At 34.0% G+C, this 19,303-nt stretch overlaps 1 protein-coding gene across 28 annotated transcripts in view; it reads right to left on the bottom strand.

The window, feature by feature from the left end:
- Positions 1-19,303, bottom strand: part of RIMS2 (regulating synaptic membrane exocytosis 2) — a 500,034-nt gene that overhangs the window by 143,813 nt on the left and 336,918 nt on the right. For 12 of the 28 annotated variants that reach the window (XM_074886094.1, XM_074886112.1, XM_074886130.1 and 9 more), the window contains 5 exons: positions 16,144-16,209; positions 15,471-15,578; positions 11,742-11,807; positions 9,224-9,286; positions 485-664 (listed from right to left, as the gene is read on the bottom strand). The exons of 3 other annotated variants lie outside the window; for them this stretch is intronic. In XM_074886094.1, coding sequence (XP_074742195.1) covers positions 485-664; positions 9,224-9,286; positions 11,742-11,807; positions 15,471-15,578; positions 16,144-16,209 — 483 coding nt within the window. Of the gene's footprint in view, positions 1-484; positions 665-2,067; positions 2,140-4,603; positions 4,771-9,223; positions 9,287-11,741; positions 11,808-15,470; positions 15,579-16,143; positions 16,210-19,303 lie in introns of those variants that run through there. 13 more of the 28 variants (XM_074886121.1, XM_074886191.1, XM_074886172.1 and 10 more) reach the window with 5 other exon arrangements.

Raw genomic sequence — 19,303 nt, 5'->3', positions numbered from 1 at the left:
CAAACAGGAACAATACAGACTATGGCACAGTAAAATGTAGTCAGAGAAAATGGTGGTTAAAATGGTAATTAATAGACAAAGTTAGTACAGACCATTTAAAGAAACTATTTTTAAAAAAAAATAGTTTCATTTGATGTTACGATGGTTGTACCATAAGTGATGTCTGATGAACATAAACAGTTTCTCATACTGTAAGAGAACAATGTGATAGGTATGAGGTGCTTTATGTGGGAAACCATCCAGGATTCCTGATAAATGGGCAATCACAAACAAATGTAGTTAAATACTGTTAGCAAACAATTTGCAATGGCAGCCACACCATTATATCCAGAGTAGAATATAAATAGTGTGTTGGCACTGAAAGGGTTAGTATCTATTGCTACTAGTGATCAGCTAAGGATGAGGCGATACCAATTAGCTACTGGGAAAATAAAATGGTGAGCTGGTGGGGCAGAAGGGGATTAGTCTGATTTGTCTGTTTCACCTCGGTAAGGCAGGTGAAGGAGGGGCAGATCTTCCAGTCATTAATGAAGGCATCGACCTGATGAGGTTTGAGTCAGGACGCTCTGTGGATCGGGAGCGGGAGTTGGTCCGCTCTAGCATAGGACGTTGCTCTGTTGATCTGGATCTTTGATATGGCTGTCTATCTGCTGCTTCACAATTCCTGTAATGTTAGTCAAAAAGCAGCTCAGTTGACCTTTGACTTTTCTATTAATTATAAAATATGCTGCATGATACTGGTTTGGAGCAAACCATTTTTTAATGTACATTTTGGGGGGGGGATAAATCTTCTGAGTTCCCTTCTTGATAACATAGGTTTTTTATACATGTATGATTTGGCTTGCTCCATACTCTTGATAAATGGGCTGAAATGTTTCCAATGTCTCAATAATGTCTATCCATGCAATAGTCTGTTTCCTGACAATTTCTGGGTAAAAATATTGTTATTTTCTTAATTAATACATCAACCTTGGAGGAAAAGAACAGCTGACATAATATTGTCTCACTAAAGCTAAGGACTCATTTAATTATGCAGTTTAATCGAGCGTTTTTACTCACATGACTAGATTTTTAAAGACTGCATTAATTTAGAGGTAGTACTCTTATTCCAGATGTTATAATTACCATGTAGCACTTTTAACTATTATTAGATTCAGGATGTCTGTTAAAATATAGGCTAGACTACAGTGAAGAATTCATACGCAGTGCTCAGACTGTGGTCAGATGAAAAAATATTCTAACCCACAGCCTAAAGAACTGTGCCAGAACAACAATGGAAAAAGTTACCATTAGAGATGCAGCAGGGAGAAATTAGACTAAGTAAAGGAGAATTTCTTGATCAAGCAGCCTGGTCTTCTACTATTTTAGGCAATTACTCATGCCATTACTTTCACCTTTTTCCACAATGTAATTGGTCTGTTTGCAAGGAGTAATATTTGCTAGCAATATCCTAAAATATATAAAATCAAGGTAATTTTAAAAGTAAAATCCATACCCTGGTGTAGCTACTTATTAAATTCACACTCTTCCCAGATCTCCTTGAGTAACTGAACAGCTATAGAATACAAATGGGGAACATGTACCCTTCAAGACTTTTCCTTGAACGAAGTCATGCATTTTAGAATGAAGTCAGTTGAGACAAAGAGTGACTGGATGGTGATTAAGTGTAACAAGAAGCCAAATTTTAATTAGTATCAAAAAAGAGAGACATACCACAGCTTCATTATGAAGAGTCTTATGTTATTAACAGCATTTTATTTCTAAAAACTATACTGAGACAGATTATAGCTGTCTCTGGGGTAGCTAACTGCTGAATGGGTTGATAAAAGATTCTTTGAAATGAGTGTCTCTTCAGGCCTTCCATGAGGTAATACTTGGATTCCTAGAGCATACGAAGGAATTGCCACAGACAGGTTCAGAATAATACCATTCACTATGAACCTACATCTACAAGCTCCTAACAAGCAAACACACCACAGTGAGACACATAATGGTAATTATAAGCTGCGGCACTAAAGATTGGAGGAAAAGTACAATGAGCCTGGCACAAAACCACAACAAAATTACCTCACTTCTTCTTCTATCAGTTCTGTTTCTGAATGGGAAGCTTCATCAGCAAAAACATCCACTGTCTCGCTTCTTTTACATTGTGGATAGACAAAGAAACACAACCTTAGCTTTGATATGAATGTTGCTTAGTTTAGGTAACTGTTTAAGAGAGTTTTCAGTGCTATGGAAGATGAGAAAGGTGTCAGCCATCTGCATGGTGTTTAAAAAAAATGACCATGGGCATAAATTCTTAGACTTTGGGAATAAATTCAAAGAAAAAATATTCCTGAATTCAACAAAATTACAAAAGAGACTGTGACCAAGGTCCAGACAACCCACCCCTACCTTGTTTACCCACATATTTAAGAAAATTAGTGAGCCCACAGAGACTTTCTTCTTTGGGTCTGTCACACAGAGAGCTAGAACAACCCTTCTCCTGCCAGCGAGTGGGGGACTGCTGGAGCACACAGCGACAGGGGCTGGGCAATATGGTGAGAGGTATCATTCCATTTTCTATTTCTCTCTCCTTTCAACAGCCAGTAGGACATACAGAGGAACAGGTGAGTAGCAATCACATGATTCTCATAAACACCTCATGAGAAGTTAAGCCTCTTTCACTTGTTACTCGTAAGGCCTCATTCTCTTTAGCTGTAGTATAAGAAATATCTTTCAGTATGTTAGGGATCTGATCCATTGCCTGTGTTAAAGGCAGGTGAGGCATTTTTACTATTAGGATTAATACTAATGGCTTAGTGGGAAGGTTTTGTATTCTGCAGAGCATTACAGAGCCACTATAGCTAACCACTACGCTAACAGATAAAGGCCTCAAAAATTTCATATTCAATAGCTGATACAAATATTCAGTTTGCCCCGATCTACAGCTGGCATTTACTTCAAGTGGAAAAACAACCATGAGGTCCCAGAAGTGAAGGGGAACATGGATTGTGGCAGAGAACCTTTTGCTTTTACATGAAGCTTTGGTACCACTGTTTTGTAGACTCAAGGATTTGAAAAGTTGAATCCTGAGGTGAAACTGAGTTCACTCAAGGTACAGGCTACACGCTGCAAACCTCTCAGCACCCACAGCAGCAAATGGAGGGCAGGCACACTGACAGTCTTCCACTTGAAAGTTTCTCTGTGTGGTTTTAGATCACACACATATAAAGAACAATTCAACAGACAGTTTTACTGTCTGTTCTTTGTCCTTACATATTTTTTTTGTCCTTTTAACAGTAAACACATGTGTTATATAATCCAGGTCTTCAGAAACAAACTGTCCCTTTTATAGAAAAAATATCACTTCAATAACCTGCTTGGGCAGTGAAGCTCCTCACCTACCACAGTATACAGCTATACATTAATATCACAATCTGGCCATAAGCGTGGAGGAGCAGTTTTTAAAACACCTCAGTGAATTAAAAACAGAAGTTCATAGCTTTTCAGATAACATTCTTGAGGGCATATCCACCCAAGTTATCTAGATGAAAGCTTCCTCTTTTCTCATTATAATTCGTATCATATGAATTACTGATATTAAAGAGGGAAATAAAATAGTCTAATATTTTAATGCACACTAGAGCTGTTTATCTTTGCTAAGAGACTTTTCATTATAAAAAATACAGTTAATAAAATGACAAATAGTGACCTCCTCCATTCAGTATTGCCTATCATAGCATCCTTCTACCTTTGCTAAGGAAAACATGTGTGGTAGGTGGCCTATTTCCCTGTCAAAGTCTACAAGACTTGTGAGCATGACACTCCCCTACACTGAGGAAAGAGTACAGGAGAAAGTGCTTCTTAACCAAGCACACCTATCACTCTGAAACTGTTTGAGTTCTCTGTAAGCCACCATGTGGAAAGCTCTGTGAGTATTCACAATCTAATTTTATATTCCAAACCCATCAAAAATTATAATTAGAATCCCATACTATTTAGGTACCACTGTAAATTCTAGTAACTACAGTATCTAACCAAAGGTTCTACAACATTTTGATTTAACTACTGATTTATCTGCATTGTTCTATATTCATATTCTGGAAACTTCAAAAGCTAACTCTTTTCCCAATGCAGAAAATAACCATTTCTAATTTTTAATTTTTCAGATTTGTTACTTTTCTTAACAAATAAAAAGGAGAATTTTCAACAAATGAATACATTCATTGATCTAAGCTTATGCATAGAGAAAGCCTTATAAAAGATGGACATTTTTCAACAGTAAGCAATCATAACAGCTTACAATGCAAATAAAAGTTATTTTTTCCCCAAAATAACTGAAAGCAGTTTATTTGAAAGCTCATCTTAAATTCTTTTACTGTGTGCAAGACTAAAAAAGCAAGCTATGAGATCATGCCAATCACAATTTTAGTACTAGGTTGTTCTTGTAACAAAAAACTGAAGAAATAAAAATAGAATTGCTTTAGGATTACAGTAAACTACAGTTCAGCTCCTAGTGCATCATTTTTACTCTAGAAACACTGAGCACAGAACAAAAATACAGTGATACATTTTCTAATTATCAAAATTTCAAACTCCAGCTAATATACAGTGGTAATACCTGTCAGTGTCTGTGGATGGCTGCTGGATTTCAATCCTTGGACATGTTATTCTTCTACTAGCTATAGGAACTTTGCTGTTTAGTCACAGACACAAGATCCTCTGTTAGCATAACATAGATAAGCATGTCTACAAACAACTGAGATTTCTAGTACCAAGCAAACTTAAATTTGAGTCATAAGTATTGTAATGGAAAATGGGAATATGGGAAGGAGCAGTACAGTGCCAAATACATAGATAAACTGGGTATCTATCTCACCATATCACTTATCTATACCTACAAAGAAACTTAATATTTTTTAAAGCTTTTAGGTACTATTGCAAAATAAACAAAAATAGGAAGCAAAGCAACAAATTTTTGCTGCAGTAATATTCTATTATGCTTTATATATATATGTAGAATATGTATCTATACACATACATGCACCCACTCAGGATCTATTCACATGCACATCACACTGTGGTGTATGTGAAAACTACAGGTATGTCACAGGCATGACTAAACTGTAACATGCCAGTATCTGAACTACTTTTCTACTAGCTAATTCAGCTAAGCAGACAAAGCAGAGAACTCAGCTGCAATCCCAGGCACACTGTGCTCCACACTGCTATGTGCAGACCTTTACAACTACAGAAATTCAGTTGCTTACAGCTTGCTTAGGTATCTATACATGGCATTGTGGTCACTTTGGTGATGCTGTTGTAGACATATCTAATCATGCTAAAACATGATGGCATGGTACAATTATAAAAATGCTTAAAGAAAGCACATATAGCTATATCTATAAAGATTTGCTCTCGAAAATATGTTTCATCATCAGTAGATTTACTGAGGAATAGCAAAGCCCTGCTTTAAGTAGGAAATTAGACCAGACAGTTTTCTCAAGATTCTTTCCAACCCGAATTAATTTATGATTCTATGCATGCAGTCAGAGGTTTATGCTAGCTATTACAATCAAATACCAACAAAACCAATAAGTAGTCTCAATCCTGGAACAATTAAGACTGAAATGATGTGCTGAAATATTTCATATCCTCTTTATCTGTAAAATCAGACCCAATTAATTTTGTGTATTTTGGAGGAATAGAAAAGCAACTTGTACATTGAAGGGAAAATAGTAAAAACATGTAAGCAACTTCTTTATAGAAAATCTCAACATTAAACAAAAAGAAGTGGTGAATGCTTTTAAGAAAGAGGCTTCTTAACACTTTATAACTGCATTCAAATGAAAGCAAACACAGCAAATAAGCTAATAATAATACTAATTTCACTTAACTGGTTAACTTTAACTAGTTTAATAATCTGTTTCCAGTATTTTACTCAAAGGTAATTTCTCAAAAAATGAACCTTGCAGGCTACCATTTTTGTACACAGAAGTGAACCAATGAATGCAAGCAGCATATATGTTGCTTTATGTCTTACCAATTTATTTAGCTTGCACTTACTTTATCATATTAACTTTTATTCACATTTTTATTCTGTGCCTACAATATGAAATGTTTGGAGGTATTCCTTTACTACTAACTTAAAAGTGTGAGGACTTAGGCAGATTTTTGCTATAATATAATAAGTATTGTTTTTACATTATTGTTTCTGGTACTTGTAACATACATTTTCATTTATATAGCCAGTTGCCTTTTATAGTACCTTGTATTTTGCCAACTACTTCCAACTTTCAGCATCTTTAATACAGACTCTCAGTTGACACATATAAAAGAATCACACTGCAGGAACACAAAGCTCTGTCTTCATGAAATGACTCATTGAAGATCATGATACTGATTGCCTGATAGGCCTGATTGCCTGATTTTGAATACCTGATTGGCATTCAAAAAGCTGGGAACTCAAAATTCTCAAAGCAAGCTGAAATCCTCTCCTGTCCCCATCCCCCTGCTCAATTTTATAACTGAATATACTGCTGCAATTCTTTCCAAGATAGCAATATCAATTTTGATTTAAAAATTATAACTATTCCAAAGCACTTCAACTTTATATTATAATTTTATTACACATTTTTTCCCATTTCAGAACACCATATTTCACCCACTCAACTTGAATGTTGTATCATAATGTATGAGCAATGACAGGAACATTCAAGGTTTTTTAATGAACTTGTATTTCGTGACTGAAGAGCAAGTGGTATATAAGACAATGCATAGAAAATCCTGAGAGAGAAGCAATGAGAGAAGCATTTCCTAGTAGGGCTTGAATATTCAAATGCAGTTCAGCAGAGCACTTAGACTATAGACTAATTAAGTGAATTAGTTGCAAGCTTACAATTAAGCATGTACCTATATACGCCCTTGTACAGTGTAGTACTAAATGTAAAATTTGAAAAGTACTTGGTTCTTGGTGGGTTTTGTAGGATTTTTTCCCTCAGATCTTAAATATATGTGTACATGGCATGCTGCAGTTGGTCCCTTTTTTTCCAGTAACATTTTAAAGACCAGTAATATGACAGACATTTAATGAGTAAATTATCACAAACAGGGGTTAATATTGCAAATATGTGTTTATCTGTCTTCTTAACTTTTGGCAACAGACCGTAGTTCTGACCTCTCTGAAGTCAACAGGAGTTCTGTCACTTGATGAGGCTAGGATTTCAATCAGATCATTCCAAGATAAGCAGTTATATAAGACTTTATTATCTTTTAAGCTCTTAAATTACGAATGAACAAAATAGCATACTGTTTCTGTTAAAGGCATTCTGTAAATCCACTCATCTTAACAGAATCTGATCCATTTCAGTAGTCTTCATTCTATTAAATATATTCTATGCCTTATGGTCTACCTAAAAGTCATATTGGTTCACAACAAATGTTCTTATCTTTTATTTCTGTTTCCACAGATTTTTTGAGCTAAATTTAAATGGGGACAGTGAGTACTAACAAATAAGTTTCTTTTTCAAGTTACAAATCTCTATTTTTCCCCTGATATTTACCTACATTAACATCTATGCAGTACTAAATCTAAGACAAGTAAACCAGAACTATTTAATATGACTATCAAAAGCAAATACAAAAGCTTTGCTTACACTGAGCACTTTCCAGCCTTCTTCAAATGCTGTTTATTTTCAGTATGCTTGTGCACTTTCCCAGAAGAACTAATAAGCATGGCCCTTGTCAAAAGCACAAGTGTATACTTCAAACACTTAAAATTGAAGAGCCAACGAACAGTGGCACTCTGGTTCAAAAAGCTAGGCAAAAGAATAAATTCTCAAGTTTCTGTGGCTGAACTAATGCTGAGCCAGAAGACCCTTACAAACCTATCCTCTCTAAAGAGAGAACCTTGCATTAAAGTATTGAGGGATTAATTCTGGGTTTTATCAGATTTTTCAGTTTCAAGTCAACAAAGTCACTTATGTTATCCTTCAGTCACTGAATTCCTTAAACAGAATTCCTGTTTTAGTCAACATATACAGGACAAATATGAATCACAATTTTATTTAAATAGCCATAGGACTGCAGGTGAACTGTGACTAATCCCTTATATATATATATCTTCTCTTGTCATTATATAGTATCATTTTATATGGTTTGTTATATTCAGCTGAGTACAATCTAATAGGCCTCCAGTGACCTGTTTTAGGTACATGACACTTTCTCCAGGCAGATATATTGACTTGTATCACCACAAAAGAATAAACAGAAACACAACATTTAAGGTAGGGTCAGTAATTAATTTACTAATAAGTAATTAATTCAATATTCATGCACAATTTACATGTTATGAAGTATCTGTATGCACAAAATTATAGCATTTGAGACACCAATGTATAGCATTATTTTGTATAATTTAACAACAAATATTTTTGAGACACAGTTTTATAACTTCTAGTTCTTATTAACTTTTAGTCTTCATTAAGGAAAAGTTCCCAGTAATTCTGCGGGAGTTTCACTTAAGAACTTCAGGATTTATCAGCATTTTGGACCCACAGCATATGTTTGTTTGTTTTAGTCAGCCAAAATATGCCACTGGCATAGTCCAGCTCCTACTTACAAGATACAAAAGGGCAGAAAGAAGCCAGCTCTGTGCACATTCACAAAGCAAGTGAGTAAAAATAAAGAAGAAAAATATTGCAAGAGCGAGAACAAAATGCAGGAGAAGCAGTAAAGTCAGAGAACTAATAGCAAGGAAAACTGGTGTGCTCCTTTCATTGGGAGCCAGCTGCAGCTGGGAAGAACTGAAGATTGTAAGGTACACAGCACTTTGCATGGGTTATGGATCAATCACACAGGAAGACAGGTTAGACAGTTAGAACTGGGATTATTTCTAAAAGTAAAAAGTGTTAGATCTCAAAGACACATTCCCCATGAATGTAGGCAGGTATTATCAGTCAAAAAGCCTTTTTTCATTAAAGCAGCCCTGAACAGTGAGAACATGTTTTAAAAATAGTTCAAACATAATTAATGTTCTTTTTCTATTTGTAACTCAGTAAAACAGCTTAATCTTGGAAAAAAGACTAGCACATAAATGTGCCTTAGTCCTGAGTCAAGAAGGAAAGACATCAAGAAAAATATACTTATTAGAAATAACTTTGGTACAATTATAAATGAACTCTTATTATAAAGATTAGAAATACATTTGAGCTATATCTGTAACACTACACTCTTTACTTACCCATAATTTTCAGCTGAACCATTGACTACATGATCTGCCCATGAACTTGCACCATTGTACCACCTTTACAATGCAGTTAAAATAAAGAAATGTTATAAAGAAACATATGTATTAATAATAACAGTCTAATTCATATGACATGACCACTTCTCAATAAAATGGGAAGCTTTCCAAATGTTTCCAAATAATTTTGTACATTTCCTATTTTCTCAGGTATGAAGAAAAACATATTTTTTAATTAAAAAACAAGCAAATTATGTTTAATTTTTCCTGATATAATTCTTAATATATTTCACTTTTATGGTACTGAAATTCATGGCTAAACTGGTGAATAGAATAAAGACTAACTGATCCCTTATCTTCTCTTACACAAAAGCCTTCATGTTTTCAATGGTTATTGAGTTTGTGAAATAATTAAAAAATAATTGTGAAGATATAACATTAACAAAACTAACATTCTAGGTAGCAATAGTATAAAATACTGCTTTTAACTTCAAATATCTAACTTTTAAAAATTTATTATTTTTTCTATTTGATAGGGTGGTTGGTTTTTACAGTTACTTACAGAAGCAGAAGAAAACTCACTTCACTCAGATCAAACAATGAAAACTAATTAAATTTTATACCTGTATTATTCTTCTGGGCACTGAACATGGGCTACCTAAACATTTGCAGTATCATTTCAGCAAATCAGTTGAAGACAATATAAAATACATGCAGAAATATTTAACCTTAAGTAGAACCATTGAGAAAAGAAATAACAGGACAAAAAAGCTGCTTTCATTTCAGAAAGCAGAGGATAAACTGTTTATGTGCCATTACTCCAGCATATTAAAAGCATACACAAATCATTCAACATTTGGTTAAGGAGTTTCAACCGGATCTCTGGAGTTCCATATTTTCAGGATCTTGCTTGGGTAAAGCCTTGAAACTGCAATACTCCCACTATTCAATGATTTTCACATAGTAGTGAGTGAGAAGGAAGGCAGGGATTTTCAGAAAAGATTGAGGGACAACCATATTATCAACTTGGATATAAATCTTCCTTTGTACTGAAAATCCTAGCCAAAGTCTGCAGGATGAACTGTTTAATAGCCTGAATACACTTATCCAAGGGTTTTCATGAATATGCTCCTGGGAATCACAGAAGTATTTTGTGCATGACTCCCTTTTTTTCCAAACTTACATTTCAGAATCTGAGGTTTCACAATATATTTACAAACTAATTAACCCCAGACCTCCTGGTCATTATGTTGAAGGAAGACAGTATGGAGTACAGTATATGTCAATGTCACTCAGCTGCTCTTGTTTCTTCTGTATCAAATTGGATGGTATGGGGAATGACATTTTTTTTTGCATGGTTTGTAGCCAGATCAATGTCTGGATGAAAGTTACTTCAGTTTAACCTAATTTAGTTTTAGATTAGTTTTAGATTTAGTTCAATCTAAATTAGAATACAGCTGGAGAATGACAGTATATCTTTACACTCTCCCTGATCATCTGTTTCCTTGAAACCGAAACCAGTCTCTCCAGTTAGCCAGTATTTTAAGTATGATTCTTCTGTAAAAGTACTTTATTATAGACACCATAAATATATAAGCATGGTTTTAAAATTGCAGTGCACTTTATTTTTTGTTAAATATGACTGTATTTATTAACAAAAACCAAATAAAAATAAAATTTCTTGCTATTAGAAAATAATTCCTGCTTTACCTGCTCCCATACTGAAGACAAAATTCAGACACTGATTTAAAAATGGACAAAGAAATATAAAAGATCTAATTGTACAAAGGGAGAGGAACACCAGCTTGAATCTTTCTTCAGATTTCCTTCTTTTTGGACTTTGCATAGCTCTTTAAGCATGAAATGCTGTTATCAAATAACTATTTCCAGAGACACTCCAAAAGTTTTCATATTACACATCTGATTTTAGTCATATTATGTTCACTGTGATACACTGTATGCATATCAAAATTTAATAAGAAGAATAGTACTTTCAGTCCTAGCACAGCAAGCACCCAAAATCAATTTGAAGGCATTCAGTTAGTCATTTTTTAAGTCAATACGAGCAGTAATACGTCAAAAGCTGAGGACTTTCTTAAGGGACTCAGGTTATTAAAAGAATGAAATTGAGGATTCTAAATTGTCCTATAATCTTCTCCTAGTGACTGAAAAGTTTAGTCATTAGAAATATGCTGCCATTAAGTGGGGAAAAAACCTTCAGTTGTACCTAGCTCCTCTGTACTATTCAGTTTTCCTCCCACATCTAATGAATAAAATTTTTTTCAGGGTAAGAATTATGCTTAAAAAAATATCCAAAGACAAGTTAATGGAGGGCTAAAAGAAAATGAGGTACTTAAAACTATGGAGATTAGTTCTTCTGTATTTAGAGAAATACTGCATAAAGTGCACTGTAAATTTAAATATCATTAGTCTAGACCAATTAAAAATTTTAGACTACACTTCAAAAAAACTTATTACCCAACTTTATCTATTTTTACTATATAAATTAAAATACCTTTCAGGAGTATAGGTTGTGTCGTCATAATATGAATTAGGCACTCTTCTCTCCTGCCTAGTCCTCCTGAATATGGAATAAACAGCACAGATATTTCAGACATTTTAAAGGGTGCTTCTTTCATGATGTTTTCCCTCAGTGTATTGTTAAGATAGTGATGAACATAGACCATTTATCTATAGTTCAGCAGTATATTATGAACCTATATTTTCATATATGTGTAATTTTAAACTTCTACTTTCAAATTATATTCAGAAATAATTAACAAGATATTAAGAACACTTGATCAATGCACACATATTACATAAGATTGAAAAGTGACATCAATAGGAAAACAGTATTTGAGCAACTGAGAAATTTCACCAGAAATACGATATAGATGTTAGAAAATTTCTGACTGGTAAAATGGCAGTCAGAAAACAAAATGGAAGCAAAATTTTGTTTTCTTAAGTGAAGCAACAGAAATTCTGCCTGAAATACTGCACAAAATGTGCACAAACCAACTTTTATTGACTTCCAAACACTAACCTCAAAGACTAAGTGAAATAAATGAAAATAGCACATAGTGTAGTGTTCCATGACAAACGTGAGCTCCAAGATAGGTAAGACAAGAAAGAATTTCATACAGTCGTGTTTTCAGCAGATTTTTATTTGGGAGGAACTGCTAATATTTTAATTTTAAAAATAGTTGGGATAAAAATCTTGAGAACATTACTCTGTTATTGAGATCATGTGCATGTCAGCCAATTTAAGATGGGTGACTGTAAAATTATGAACTGGCCTCTATAACCCTATAGGATTGTGAATTGGGAGATAAAATAAAAGCTTGAGTAAAGCTCTACATGTATGTTCAAGCTGAGTAGCTACAGCAGTGTAAGCAGCTGCAGCTGCTGCAGTGTAGCACTGACACCAGCTAGCGCTACCATGCTGACTACCACATTAGTCAAGGAAAATTGGAGCAAGGTACTGAGCAGCAGCATGTTCTTGAGTAAGTCTGCAGTTCAAAGGGCACTGAAGTCACTGAAGGTGCACATGTGCCTATTGTCTTTCTTAGGCATATGCTGAAGTATCTTGTCAATGCCACCTCCATTCTTTTGGGAGGGAAACGGTTGGACTTCTTCAAAAAGGGGAAACTATCACAAAGACAAAATGACAAGTGCCATAGCCTAAGAATGAACTCAGAAATCAAGGTTTCTGATAATGTAAATGAGTCCTAGAAGTTATGAACTAAAGACTATCAAATCTGATAAACAGTAACTGAAACAACCTTCATCAGAGAAAAGATGAAAGAGAACCAAGTAGTCACTCTGTGGGGAAAAAAAAGAAAAAACTGCTAGAAGAGACCACAAGAATTAATGGGCTGGCTGTGAATGACTACAAGATAAGCAATGAAAGGAGCCATGAGTAACAAAGAAGGCAAATAATTCTGACTGACGTATCTGTATGACATATTTGCCTGCCCACACCGGTGGATTCAGTGTGACATTCAAAACTCCCTGTCCCAGATGAGACACTCTTTCCTGAATGCTGGACTGTGCAGAACAATGTTTGCTATTTTGATGAACAATGGAAACTGGAAAGTTATTTCACATGCTTAATAAAGTGAAAGTAAAAGACAGGAGGAGAGGTGGTTGCTTGACATCAACATTACATTCATTAAGCAGATGGAACTAAGAAGACAGGACTAACACCTTGACCTGCAAAAATAATGTAATTTAAAGTAAACATTAAACTGGGAGAAAGTGTAAAGATAAATGAGGAAATATTGTTTAAAAAGTAATTTTTTGTATATTTTTCAAATAAAATAAGAGGAAATTAGTGTTTTTCAATGAATAAGGAGGAACTGGATAAAGATTATGCTTCAAATGGTGCTTAATTACCTAGAGAACTGCTGTCAGAATATAGAAGTGGTTATGAGGTACTCAAGAGTAGTTCATATCTGGTAAGATGGCTCAAGTAACTTGAACACTAACATTACCCACAGGCAGCCTGGATTCAAGAGGACCAGAGAATCCAGGATCAGTTCCTATGCCCAAGGAATCTCAAGATACTGTTTTAACAGTGAGCTAGAGATATTCCACTTCATGTATGATTTTTCTTTCTGACCCCAGAAAGAATTAGCTTTAATACCCTTCTCTTCAATAAAGCCCTGGAAAAGATTTACTCCAGCTCACTGCTTAAATCTCAGCTTTTTCATCTTTATGCAGTACTTTTGACGTTTATTTTCATTGATTTTACTATATTTTTGAGAAATTAATTTCTGTTGAAAGAAAGATTAAGATTTGCAAGTGAAGATCCTCAAACTAAGAAATTTGATAATAGCTCCAACTTTCAGCAATATCTGAACAGTCACAGATACAACCAGCAATCTGAAACAGGTTCAAATAAACTAACGCAAATTTGATTATACAACTAAAGCAAAAAAAGAATATATAAAAACTAACTATTGAAATAGCATATGTGTGAGAGCATTTCATCACATATTTTCAGAAAACAAACCAAAAATCCCTCTCCTTATTAAAGGTTCTACATGCGGACTGAACTATATTTCTTTATATTAGGTTTCATGTAAAAGAGCATCATTTCTAAACAAATGTCTAACTGAATGCTAAAGCATAAGCTTTATATATATATATATAATAGACAGAATGTTCATTATACTATAGCTTTGGGTAATTTTTAAAAAGCAATATTTCTTTGGAAGGAATACTTCTATGATACTATAAAAGTTTCAGATTCTATTTTGTTTCTCATCCAAAAGTAGTTTTACACTTACTAAAAATATGGTTATATATGATCTGAATCCAGAGCAAACCTTAATAAACTTCTCAGAGGAACTCACATCTGGAGGGTAGCCATGAAGTTAATATATCAAGAGTTCTTTAGTTCTTGCTATGGAAAATTTTACATGGCCCTTCTTGTAAAGCAATAGTCATATCACCCGTTATATCTGCTTTTTGAGATCTGAAGCCACCACCTCCTTTTTACTGGCTCACTGTTTATCAGGTTTATATCCTTATTTCTATTCACACACAACTATGTAGACTTTTTCTTGTTTTGCAGTTAATTCTGAAAATAGCATAATCACAGTACTACAGTAGCATGTGTTTTACATCTCTTAAAAGCCACTGTATTTCAAGTATAATTATTTCACAGAAGTTATTATGGGCTCCACTTCTGTCTGCCATATACTTCATATATAAATAGGAATTCTGATGTTCGGTAATCACACATGGGTATTGTGAATGTATACAAGTACTCATAAATTACAGAATAAGCACCACACAAGTATCTATAACATAAGCTTATACTTTAACTTTTCACTCTATTTTTCAGTTAAGCAAAGTATGAGATTTCAGACAGACTCTACTTCTGTGTACTTGGAAGTAGATAGGCTTTTCCTCATTATTTCAAAGAATACTAAGTACTAAAAGCACTTTGGAAAATTCCAGCAAAAATAGGGGTTATACAAAGACAGTTACATATAATATCCATTTAACCTAATTTATGAAACTGACTTCTCTAAAGCTATTCAACTTCTCTTGGGATTTACCCATCATCCTGAGTAGTCAGTTTTAGATGCATACATTCTCACAGAGTATTATAAAACATCTTTACTGTATGTGTTTATAAATTAAAACATATATCGCATTCTCAGCTTGGAAACCAAACACAGTACTGTCAATGTGTAAATGGCAGAGCTAATGATATGCTCCACATCAGTTATACCTCTCAAGATCATAGTAAGCACCCTCAGAATAGGTACGGCACATCTTACGGGAGCGAAGTAATCTGATTGCATCTTCACAAAATAGAGGATACATTGTGTGATCCTGGCTGCCAAAACATAAAGGGTGAACACAATGAAAAGCAACACAAAGGTGAAATGAGGACAAAATAATATGAAAAGCAAGCAATGTCAGCAACAGAACAAAACACTGGAACAAAACTCAGTTGGAACTTTGGTGAATTTTGCAAAATTAGTTTTATCTATTGTAACATCTATTTTTATCTATCTAGTTTTATCTACTGTAATGTTCAAGACAGCCATATGTGTATGACATTATGTATATGAAAATCACAGTGTTAGCAAGTATCTGTATTTGTTATTTAAATAATTTTCTTTATTGACTTTTTAAAAGACATTAGCATGATGTAAATATAGCATCATCTTCATGGACCACTAATTATAGACAATTGGCAGTAAAAAAATGTTTAAAAAGTGAAACATATGAAGAATTACCCAGTGATGGTCTACACACTATATTAAGACAGCCAATGCTGATATTAACACTTCTAAGATTTCTACCACTATACACAGACTAATAAAACCAGAAGTGGACATGTAGGTACATAGAAGTACATGCATTATCCACACAGTCACACAGAGAAAAACATATACCTGGCATCTCTGTAATGATGATCTGCAGACTGGGTGTACCGGGAACGAGGTAAAGTAACATAATGACTGAGTAAATGGCAGAAAGAAAAATACAAATATGAGACAATAAGATGGAGAAGGAATGATACACATCACACAACAGAAGACATAAAAATCTGAGAATACAAAAGCTACAAGAACACTGAAATTAATAACAAGATTAGAAATCTGATATACAGTTTTAAAGGTAAAACTATCTAGATGATTCACACATATATTCTAAAAAGCCAGTGGGAGACTGTGGATCAAGAGGATAGATAAAATTTGGGATTGTCTACACTATTTCAGTTAGGAGGAAAAAATGTATAAAACTCTGTCTAAAAGCAATCTCAAGAAGTCAAATAAATGCAAAAGTATAGTCACCACTATAAAAAGCTTCTAACTTAAGTCCCTGATTATGCAATTTAAACTTCACGGTTTGTTACAAGAATAAGGAGCTGTATACAAGTCAGCAGGGCCCAAATTGACATGGTATGCTGAAAATTTGAAGATGAGATCCTAAGACGGACTGACAAATAAGAAAATAATCACAGAGCTACACTGCAGGCTGCAAAAAGTATTAGGGTTCTTAAACTAATGCACAGAACTGAGTACCAAAACCAGTCTACGCACAGCAGCCTGGCAGTCAGCAGGCTGCCAAAAAGCATTAAAGAAGAATTTCATCATGTTCTTACAATTTGCTTTAGAATATATGTACACCCACAGGGAGAACAATCAAATAAAAATGTAGGAGTCCACCCCACAGCAGCTATGTGTGATGATGGCAAACAACTGCATATCAGCTTATTCTCACCACTACATGGTGACATTCCCAGGCTAAATCCACATGAATATGCCCTTAAATGATTTAGATGCAACCCTGGAACTAACATCACAAAAGTCTTGCTGGTAGATGACATTTTAATGTTAATAATTCACTTTCACTTCCCCTTGTATCTCTCCACTGAATTGTTGACAAGTTTTCTTGATAGTCTTTCAAAAATATGACACCAATAAATATAACATATTCAATCAGTTTCTAAAGCACAAAGCTTTAAACAAAACTAAGACTTCAAGGAGAACATGTGTTGCAGAACATGAATTTCATGGCAACGCAACTACTATTTGCAAGCAGCTTAATTTACTGTCTATAAGAAGGAATACACCAGACTGCTCCCTTCACTTACTTGAATGTGAATGAAATGCCATCAGTTAATGTTCTGCTTAGGATTGGAGTCCTAACGACTTTTCAAATTCCCACTAAACTATTTTAAGTGCCCAATCTCTGGTATCAAGTTTTGTTCTAATCCTTCTAGAAACTCAGAGCTCAAGTGTTCTTATCAAGTCTTGAGACTTTTGCTTGTGAATATGTCAGGAAGTTCAACCTTTTTTTTTTTTTAATTCAGGAATTCAGAATCAGAGTAAACAGGCATTCACATACAATCGCTTAGACAGTTTGATATGTAATAACTTTTAACAAGTTTGAAATATGCTTCCTCATCACCCAAAACTCTGCTTGTCAATATGGAGAAGTGAGTTAAACCTCAGTTTATACTTGACCTAATCCGCTGGTATTACTGGCTACTCATATTTTTCCCTATTCTTTAGAGCCCATGTTATCCATGCTATCTAACTCATAATAGACGATAAATCACTATAAAATGTTCTTACAAGTGCAACATAAAAAAATGAGACTATTATGTCTGAATTGATTAAGAAGAAAAATCAGTTCTATACATGAATTAATACAGTAACTTACTAGAGTACAAGGCATTCATCATAAATCAAGAATATATAACATAATAAATCAAGAATATATAACCCAATGTTTGTGCATAATGTATAACCTAATGTTATACATTATAACCTAATGTTATACATAATGTATAACCTAATGTTTGTGCGTAATATATAACCTAAATGTTTGTGCATTTTCATAATATCTCTAACTATATACCAATAATAATCATAGAGCTATTATTCATGTAAGCATGTGTCTCTGGAAATGGTTTCTGTTCAAGTACAGTAATATTTTCCATAAAATATGTATGGTTAGTAAAAAAAAACCAGAAAGGTGCATGACATATCTGCATGGAAGGGAGAATGATTGACATCACATAGGTCAAAATATGATAATATGAACATTTGGAGGCAGCATATTTTTCTGTGCTTTATGTATTTCAACATGCAGAGCAAAAGGCTTAAATGCTATCTATCTTCTGAGCATCCAGTCAATGCTCCACTACTTGTCTCTTTATTATTAATACTTTATGTATTTAGCTTAAAATCAATTCTTTGGTTTTAATAAATATGTTAACAACATAACACGAAAAATGCCTATGACATACCTATTTCTCAGTACCCAAAACAGAAACATATGCAATTTTCATTTGGCTAATAGCCAAATAATGGCTAATAGCCAATAATGTAAATAAATCATAATATAGTAAAATCATTAAGCTTTGCATTGGCTAAGAACTTCCAAAATGCTCCAGATCTGCTTAGTAAAATAAACATATCTTTTGAGCTGTTCATGAAAATCATTATATCATATGCACATGTAGATAGGAATGCTCAGAAGACCATGGAGACATGGACAACATTTAGGTATAGCAGATTTTTACAAAGACAAAAGAACTTCAGTATACATTTTCTTTGCCAACCTTCATTTAGACTTCTAGCTTTTTACCACACATTCCTTACTTGCTACATTGTAGTAGTTGATGTCATAAGTATATCAAATGATGGTATGGCAAAATGAAAATATTAGTTGGCATCCTCACAGATTTCTGGAATGTTGCATATTCTGTTACATATAGCAGCAGCAATTCATTTCACTTACATTAAAATAACGAAGTTATTTTGAATATATCAGCAGCTGATAAGGCAGCACTATATGTTTTGCAAAATGATCATTAATGTACACACACATGCGTGCGCACACACAGACACACATCCCTACACACAGCCCTGGATCAGGTGAAGATTTCCACTATTCTGACAATAAGATTCCAAACGTATAGGCAAACATGATAATTTTCCTTTTTTAAAATGAACAGAAAACGATGACTTAAAATTTTCTGATATCACTCATCCATTTGTCCTTTTCCTTACACCTTCATGAAAATTCAGTGAACCGTAA

Source organism: Strix uralensis, chromosome 1 (assembly GCF_047716275.1).
Source record: "Strix uralensis isolate ZFMK-TIS-50842 chromosome 1, bStrUra1, whole genome shotgun sequence".
Classification (NCBI taxonomy): domain Eukaryota; kingdom Metazoa; phylum Chordata; class Aves; order Strigiformes; family Strigidae; genus Strix; species Strix uralensis.
Note: the sequence above shows the minus strand (reverse complement) of the source record. Positions and strands in the feature narration are given on the sequence as shown.